Raw genomic sequence first — 10,282 nt, 5'->3', positions numbered from 1 at the left:
CTGACTTTATAAATATCTAAATATTTTGCCTCAATACTTACAAATATCTAGTCCAAGCTTGTTATTTTGTTTTGAACAGAACTCTAATTTTCGAAAAATTGACTCCTCCTGTTTTTTTCTTTAAGAAATCTGTTCTTGAAGTCGTAAAGTCTTTTGTCCAATTTCTGTTTTTTCACATATTTATTATTAAGATCGTGAAAAATCCAAGCATTAAGTCACAATCGATAAAATAGTTTTTAAACGATTACTTAAGTATTTTAAATCTCAAGGTCTCCATTTTTACTGTTATTAGCTATTATGATAACTCAATTTTGATAGGACCAATAGATCCAATCAGCGTTAACTACACATATTTCCGTCTAGAAGACGCTGTAGAAAATTTCTCATTATTCTGATTTTGCTATAATGATAATAATCCATAATTTACATTTAACAATTGAAGATTTCACAAACAAAGTTAATTTTAATATGCCCACATCTCTCTATGTGGACGTATATTGTCGACACCCCTGTCCGTCCGTCTGATTAAATTTAAGGCTTTTTCAAGATGTAGGCCTCTTACGTCAGTTTTGAGGAGTTAACCTCTATACAGTAAGTGCTTCTATCAACATCAATTGCTTGTAAACACTCTTAATACTAGAGTGTTTGAAGGAATAAAATGAAATTCGGTATGATCATACATATTCATGAAACGAACATCAAGTTAGAATTTGAGCTATTTTCGACCGTTAGAAGCAGAGTTATTGCCCTTGCCCCAAAATCTTGAATATTATGCTATTACTCTCTTAGTTTTCAACCGATTTTGATGAAACTTAAAATGGACGTTTCATTTTTACCATCCGCATGCCATGGTGGGCGTATATGGCCGTGGTCCACTATCTTTATATTTCTGATGGAAAATTTGTCGCCATTTGTAAACAGAACCTTCTGCGCATGAAACAGAAACAGAAACTATATAAAGGGTTAAGATAGTTTCATGCATAATTAGCACAATTCTTTACATTGAAAATAAACTGGTCTAGACCTTTAAGATTCCACTTTTCCGACTTTATCTGTATGCTATCTGTGATGTCATAAATGAAGGTTATTAAGATTTTGATGAAATCATAAATCCTGGATATCTTAAGAGTTACACAATCCAAGGTAAAAAAAAGATTATCGTTAAAGGGATACAGTCATCTTTATGTAAGCTTGACAACTCAATGGAGCTCAATTTCAGCTATCATCCATTTTTACATTCTCTAAGAGTTATTTCTATTACTTACGATGTCATGATATTAGCCGGTAGAATTGTAAGTTTTTTTCCTGAAACTAATATGGACGCCTGAAATCTGGCTCTGTCAGCCACAGTGAATGCAAATTTTTAGATGAGTGTATCCCTTTTTATACACTTTAATTTTGACTTGGGTTATCTAATACTATTTCCACTGTAAGATAAATTATGCCTTTTTCACACCTCCTTTCTCTTACATGTTTTGTATTATTATATTATATTTAGAGGTTCTTTGTAAATAATATCTCCACATCTGTACCTCTTTTTCTTTATAACACTTATTCTTGCTTTCAAGGAACAAACGAAGTGGAAACCCATTGGTGAAATCCACAATATAACATATCCCTATATATTAACTAGTATGTAGATAAATCCAGTCCAAAAGAGAATCTTCAAAGATCTGTGTCATCCACTATATTCCTACTTGCAGTAAAATAACTGAAGTGAAAATCATTAAAGGGTTTGTAAAGAGGTTTTGTAAACTTTTTATGTATATCTGGGACACTGTTAGCATCAATTTGCACCATTCCAATAGTCATTCCGACATCTGTGATTCTTGCAATAACACTAAAACTAAAGCCTTTTATGACGTCACTAGGAGGAGCTACTATTGATATCTATGCAGTTCCCCTCTAGTGACATAAAACACGTTAGTTTTAGTGGAATGGCAAGAACCACAGACTTCGGAATGAAAATTGGAATTGTGCAAATTGAAGCCATCAGTGTATAGTTCCTCAATGAAATTATGACAAGTAAAATTGGTTTATTAAAGAATGGTGGTGCTTGGTGTTCCTTCACTCTTTGGTTCTTTTGACATAATTCCTTTTTTCTGTTAATTATATGATATTATTTGCTATGAATATCATTTCTACCTACTTTTATTGTCACTGGTGATATTGATAGAAAAAATTCAAATAAACCAAGAGTATTTTGAATTTGCTTTTTATTTAGAGATCTAGATAGGCTTGTTCTAATAGATTCTATTGAAAACGTGGGAAAACTATTTCACTGCTCAACTGACTGACGGACAGGGCAACGACAATAAAAAGGTATAGCTGAAATTGAGCATCATCAACTGATAAAGCAAATATTCCTATCTCTGTATATGTCACACACACACATGATTGCATCTTGGAATAGAATTCATCTAAAGCATATGAACTTCAAAGAATGGATCAAATTACAACAAAATATAATGTTATTTAAAATACATATTAAATATTACACTTCATAGCATGCATAATTATTAGATTTGAAGAGTTTATATATACTTTAATACACAAATAAAATTGACAGAGTTGTATGGCTATAATATATATTTACAATTTGGCAAGTGTAATATACTATGTACAATAAGTATGTATATGATAAATACCCCATGCCCTCAAAATCATATCTTAACTTTTGATATATGGTAACATTTCATTGGGAAAACAGCCAAAAAAAACAAAACATTTCAATAGAATGACTTTCAATTGACTATCAAAGAAATTGTTTTTTGTTTTTTTTTTTAATTCTGATAGATTTTCTAAAACACTTAAACCCTAATTGGAATTTTGTTGTCTACTTATAATCAAAAGACTCCTTAATAATAATACAATTAAATATCAGGTTTAATATATAGAAAAAAATATTCCCATTTTTACTCAGTATTACATGTGTTACCTTTCAAAATATATTCCATTACATAATAAAAATATACTTATGACACTATTCTTCAAATCAAATGGTATTGACAGAGAGATCTGATAGATTTCACAAACATTGCAATGGTCGGAAAAGTAGCTCTAAAATTTTACATGAAAAAAAAATACTTAGATAAAAGTACTAGTTTTAAAATTGCAATGTTCCTTTCCCAAAAAAGTTAAACCATCTTGGATATTTTGAAATATAAATGCATGTACATATAGCTTATTTGTTTCAAAAACACAAACATTTAACCCATATTTCCTATTGCATTACTAGAAAGGATTTTTTTTTCATTCTTTTCGTTAATTGAAAAAACTAGGACAACTTGTGTCAAGGGAAGTGAAACTTAAACAAATACTCATTAGGTGTTTCAATACAAACTACAAACAAAATCATAAGTCATCTGAATTACCAAAACAAATGACTTAGAAAGAAAAGAATAGAGTGTTCATTCAATTGACAGAGCAGTTCACAAGTAAATACAACGAACTATTTGATATTTACTTCCACTGACCACAAGGGTGAAATATTGTCTGTCAAATTCATTTTAAATGTACAACATAAGTAACTTTGAAATCATGGTTCAGGGGTTTCATTTTGGATCATGAGATATTTCTGTAGCATGAGCAAAAGCACGATGCATCATACTGTTATGTAAATTTTTGATAATGAACTGTTTTGATTTCCAGATATACATGAAATTTGAAAATTTATATACACCCAGGAAAACATGCTACAAAATTTCATCACTATGGAATTAGGATGATACTTATCAATGGCAGTCATTACTGATCAAATTATTACATCAAGGAAACTCAAAATATTATTGTAGGCTACTAATTTGATAAAAAGCTTAATTAAATATGTTGTACTCCAAAATCAATGAGTTGAACACAATACCCTTTTAGAAAACAATAAATTATATATCAATGTGATCAATAGTTTTTTATAATCTATATTTGATTTGAAGTTGTCAGTTACTTAATATTTTCAATAGTTACATCCTTACTAGTCACTATATTGTTAATTGAGTACATACTTCAACTAGGGTCATCCATTTTATTATCTATGAGAAAAACATTCTCCTCTTTCAATATAGTGGATAATTCAGCTACTCCACCTATTTCACTTCATACAAAATCATATTAGAAGATCTAATATGAGTTATTTATGATCAAGTGATAAGATACATTTAGAGTTTTTCAAAGAATACAATATAATATAACAGATCAGTAATTAAATTCATAGGTCAATCTTGTTGGCCAAGTAGACAGACTACACCCAATATGTCAGATATCTTGCCAAGATTTAACTTTGCAGCTTTAATTTGATAAACAGTGGCAGTTTAGACTGTGGTTACTTCCATGATATTATCAAGATTCTCCCATGTAGATGGTACCAAAATCATGTGGTCATGTGTCTTAACTGCCAGTAATGTTGAGATTAGCCTGGAAGCAAGTCAAACTTTCAAAGTACGTTGATTTAAGCAAGCACTACTAGCTGGTCAGGGAAATATTTTGAAAACAATATCCCTTTACTATTTATATTTAAACTCTTAAGAACTTTGTGTAAGAATATTATAATACAGCCCTATAGTAACCTATTTGTCATATCAACTCAGCATTCCAAAAGAAAATCAATGTGTGAAGATACTGTGATATGATATTAGTCAATATTGATACCTGTTATAAACCACTTTATATAGACACATTGTCAATATTGTAATATCCAATATACTCTTTACCACATATTGTGACCTACAATAATCTTATACATCTCCTAACACTCTAACATAACACATGAATAACTGAAACTAACACAAAAATAAACATAACAAGCTTTTCAACTCAATTTGAGAACATGCATACTGTCTTGTCAGGTTTCATACATGTCAAAATAAAGTAAAATCACATAGAGAAATATATTTTGATTCGATACCCCTTGGCTATTGGGTTAATGAATAAATGGAAAGTCAAACTATGTCCTACATATCCTTCATTGTCCATAGTCTGTGAAAATGAAATAAATTTTTTACAATGAAATAATAAAAGAATATCAACCAGTTCATCATAAAATTCTAGGCATAAATTACCATATTCATCATAGTTAGATCATAAAATATTTTATACTGACAAATACATGATAGACTCCAAAAATAATCTAAATTAATATTAATTTCTTTGTGACAAACATAATAGGCATACTTTTAAAAATTTGTGATCAATTTCATGATAAAATAATTCATGTTCAAAGGCCAGATCATGTTGTTTTTAAAAAAATAATTTGAAAACTTCTGAATTAAATATTGCCAAATTAGTTTTATGTCTAAGCATGAGTTAAATTATTTTCCAAAGTTTTTCCAAAATTTAAAGTTAAGTAATACTAAATGTATCTGGTGACATGTCCCAGAAGTACTTTTATCATGAACCTGATAAAATAAAAGTCTTAGGCAATACTCAAATATACATACTCATTTGAAGTGTATATAAATTATACTAACTTTAAGAAAAGGTTCATGAAATTGAAGACATATTTTGACAATAAGAGCTAGAAGAAGTTTGACAAGGGTGCATTAAAGCTTAGAATACCTTACAATATCAAGGCCGATACCTTGGAAATTATTTAGAAAAGTTTGTATAAATGGTAATTAGTACAAGTGCTGTAAAGTGCATCACCTCAGGACTATGTGAAATGTGAATTTGATTGAAATCCAAAGACATTAAATATATGTGTCATTGCCCATTGTCATAGCAACCCTTTGTTAGTACATTCATAACTAGTAATGAATAAAATATTCAGATTAAACTAAGTTATAGTGTACTCTGAAACATATAACACCAAGACAAAGTACAATGAATTCATACTGAACTAATATTGAACATTAAGTGTGGTATGATTGAATAATCTTTAAAATTGATAATATGAATAGATGCATAGATTGCAGAAATGTTGTGTAACCCAATAAGTTTCAACCCTAAGGTTCAATATGGTGCTCATATGTATTTTAGTACGCTGCCAATTTGAGTTTCTGAAAATTTCTAATTACCTTTGTGAAATAAATAATGATTATGATAAAATACATTCACTTTGTTTCTCTTCATTTTCAATGTCATTTTCTGTAAACATGTCATTACCACGAATATTTTGTATGACAGGAGAAGAATTTCCCTCTTCTAGTTCATATGTTGGAGAATGTCGTGGAGAAATAGAGGACTGGCGTTCTGTTACAGTTTGTTCACTTATCTTAGCTAAAACTTGAATCTGGTTTCTAATAGAATGAAAGAATGGTTTATAACCAACACATTCAGTATCCACCCACAGTTCTAGATATGACAAGCCTTCTCTCATTCTAGCTACCATATCCAACTGAGTATCTGTCAAACTGGCAGTATTCACAGTTCTGGAAACACCAAGAGTATCTCTTAAAACTATTGCTATCACCAAAGCCCACTCCAAACAACCTGCTTCCAAAAATATTTGTAATAAATATCGTAATTCTATCTCTGATTGAGGGGGTCCACGATTTGCAGCTTCCTGCGTCATCGTTTCCAGATCGAGAGTCTCTTGTTGTTCACATCCTAAAACTATATCATTCACCAGTTCATATTCACCTAATAAAGAGCTACTATCTGAGATCTCCATAGTAGCTAAACTACTTTCTTCAGTTTTTGATAATTGAGGTCTGAGCAGTACATCATCAGATTGTGATTGAGACATACATGTAAAAGAGTCAGGTGGTGGAGGCACTGAGGAACTAAGAGAAGACATAACAAAGCTACTATCTGTTCCATTAGCAAAAGTTGGTGATCCTAGTATGTCCTCCTCCAGAAGAGATGACGATGCTAAACTAGAAACTGATAGAGCCATGTCTTTTTTCATTTGATGATATGTGTTGTAAGTTAGAATGGGTAAAGGCCAATCAAACTGTGAATGCACATCTCGAACAGCAGTCACAAAATCTTCCAATTTAGCAGCTCGAACTCTTTCTCTTCGTAACCATGACACTAGCTGAAAACCTTGCATATTGGCAGAATAGTATCCCAAAGTTCTTATCTGGTTTGTACTCAAAAGTTTTCGGGCATGTCTAGATAATATCATATCAATGTATACTTTCTCAGCTGAAGCTTCATTGGACTTGGTACGTTGCAGAGGCTTTTTACTGGAAATAACCTTTGAGTCAGACACAGTTTGTTTGAGCTTTTCCTTTGGTTTGGGAACATCTCTAGAAATTGCATCACCAGCAACACTGGCTGTACGTACTCGTCCAATGTTACTTACATTACTATAGCTAAAGCTACCATTATCAGAGGGTGTAATTGGAGGACTAGGGTAACTTGACTGATAATTTGATGATCCAGACATACGGTTAACTGAACCATGAGGTGGCGAATCAACATCATTTGGATCAATAGCTTGTAAAAACCGCACTAAATCACGACAAAGTTCCCAACAATTAGATTCTAAAGAGGCCTCAAGAAGAAGTGTGGCATGTTGGCGACTCACTTTGGGATTTTCTAAATTTTGTAAGATTATTAGGTATGAAGCTGCAGTTTCTAGATTTCCACCAACTTTTAAGCATTCTTCAAATAGATCTTTAGGATTTCCAACTGTTGAAAATAAATAAGGCCACAATGCAACTTCAGTCTTTCTAGCACAGTGAACAACTGTTTGTAAAAATTCTGGGAATTCTTGAATAAATGCAACTACCCTGGGAAGTAAAGGATCAGGAATTGGTGCTTTAGATGTTGCTTCGGCTTCTAAAACACCATGCAATAAAAGTTCTAAAACATGTGGGAAGTAAGGTAATTCAGTGCAACACCGAGCTAAGTCTAAGGCATGAAATCCAAGATTTCGACGAAGCAATTGTCGTAAAATATGGTGTAAATAAATTTGACTAGTTCTCTCTAAAATACAAAATGGTAAGTGAGCTATTTTACCACCATCCAAGTTAGAGGGAGGCGAAGCACTGAATGAGTTTTCATAAAACACGGCATCTGATGCTGCCCCTAATATAACAGCATCTTCAAATAACACAGCTAGTGGATATATATCTACATTGAATGGAAGCATAATTCTCTTAGACATAAAGTTGTGGGCTTTGCCTTCATTTCGCGGATATAATGGCAACCAAACTTTCATTCCATGTGCACCGCATCCAAGCCACAGTGCCTCCATCAATTGCACTTTTCCTGAATTTGCTTTTGATGTAGCCCAAATATTTTCTACAGAGGTTGCTACCACACTTGGGGAATAAAATGGAAGTGGTTTAAGTTTTCTTTCATCACCTTTTGAAGGTTTTGACTGAGCGGATCTATCTCTTTGAAACATGAGAAGTTTTCCTGAGACATTTAGCAACATACTTTCAGCTTCTTTAGCAGTATGTTGTGCCTTTGTGAGTAATGATTCAGACGTTAGAGATGTAAGAGTTAATCCAGCAACACAGAGCGGATGAGGAATAAAGTTACTAAGTGAAACTTCTTGAATTTTATGTACTACCACAGTTGGATTTGGTTGAGTGTTTTTCCGTTCAATTCCAAATAGCATCACATGGCTATCAGCACAAAATATTATCAAAGTATCTTTAAATGTGTTCAATAACAAAACTTGTGATGGTACCTTGCAGACATGGGCAAATGTATTATCAAGTTTACAGTTTCGAGGGTAAAATCTAATTTCATCTTGCTGGCCTGGAATATTGTAACATGCCAAGCATATAAAATCTTTCCACCACGTAATACCCCCAGAAACAACCATATCACGTTCTTGAGTTTCATTTCCAAACAATTTCCATTTTCTGTGAAAGAGTGCATAATGAGCAAAGCCAGTTTTACCAGCAACAGCTATACACTGACCTGCACGGTCTACAGCTGAGTATCTTATAGGCCAGTTAGCTGCTGTGTAATTATGAGATATAGGTATAACTTGCCAATTTTTATTACCAATATCAATATTAGATTGTTCACCTTTTGGCTGTGGAGAATGACGAGATACAGTGTCACTAGTGCTCATATAAAGTTTATCTTCTCCTTGTAGAAATACATGTTCATGATTTCCTACACAGGGATTCACTGACAACGCACTCTTGACAAATTGAAACTGAATCAGTTCTGATTTGGAACTTTCAATTGAAGAAGAAGGTAAGTCATCTTCAGTATGTGATTTTGAATCAGTAGCACTTTCACACACCATCCATAAATGATATCCCTCTAATCCCCACTCTAAGGAGGTGACAGGATAAGGGTATAGCAGAGAACTATCTTTCTGAAATACATAGTCCCCACCAAGTGTGCACACAAGTAAGGCACCAAATACGCTCCACAAAGAGAAGCCACCATTTTTCCAAGTAAGAGCTAAGGCAGTGCCATCAGGAGTCCATTTTAGACAACTAACAGAACCAGCTATATTTCCAACATCTGGAAATTCTTTACTAGATATGATAAGTTTATGAGAAACTTCCAACGCTCCTACTGCTTCATCTATTGTGTACACAATTCCTTCACCAGTTAAACAACCAAATGCAATAAGACGATATCTATGATTAACAGCTACTGTCACAGCATCACTCAAATCCTGAGCTCTAACAGCATGGGCTGTAGCTCTTTCAGCTCTAGTTGACGGTGGAATGAGGAATAAGGCTTTTCCACTAGATAACACTAAACTATATCCTCCAAGAGTTGGGCTATATTCCATATTAACAGCATGACCATCACTTTCAGTTAATTTTGAAGCACGAAATTGTTGAAGGTCAACAGAAACTGGAATATCACTTAAATGTAAAGTTGCTTTTTCATTTTTATTGCCATTCCATTTTAACCTATTCAAAAATCCATCCACAGTACTTATAAGAATTTCATCTCTTACACACAAACAGCACGCTATATCAGTTGTTAAAGTCACGCTTGTTTCAAATATCAATTTAATAGCAGGAACACTGTCGCTATCAAGGATACCATTTATATTGAAACGTGGATTTTGAGGTGTTTTTCCCTCATGTTGCACATACAAACAGTGATGATTTGGCACTGATATGTCTATTTCAACTCGATAGAAAACAACATGATGATTGGATGTTATAACAGCTATCATTGAGGAATCTGGTTTCCATTCTGCTGCCATATATGTTCCAAATTTCGCTAAAGTTTTCTTTGATTGTGAATGTGTTACTATTTTAACACATGGCTTTGAATACCATAATGATAGACAGTCATCTGAGATCACAGCAAACAGCATCCGATCACAACTGCTAACAATATAACGTATGGGACTGGAAGAAACTTCGTCTATTTTCAGATACTTTGGCCATCCAATTGGAAAATACAT

The 10,282-nt window shown here is 32.7% G+C and overlaps 1 protein-coding gene across 1 annotated transcript; it reads right to left on the bottom strand.

Moving 5' to 3' along the window:
- Window positions 1–6,028: 6,028 nt before the first annotated feature.
- Window positions 6,029–10,282, bottom strand: LOTGIDRAFT_123886 (hypothetical protein; the record flags this gene model as incomplete). Its single annotated transcript, XM_009060910.1, has 2 exons — window positions 6,029–7,221; window positions 7,297–10,282. 2 exons carry the CDS (start codon window positions 10,280–10,282, stop codon window positions 6,029–6,031), a joined length of 4,179 nt encoding a protein of 1,392 aa, XP_009059158.1.

This window comes from Lottia gigantea (genome assembly GCF_000327385.1).
Source record: "Lottia gigantea unplaced genomic scaffold LOTGIsca_45, whole genome shotgun sequence".
NCBI lineage: Eukaryota > Metazoa > Mollusca > Gastropoda > Lottiidae > Lottia > Lottia gigantea.
Note: the sequence above shows the minus strand (reverse complement) of the source record. Positions and strands in the feature narration are given on the sequence as shown.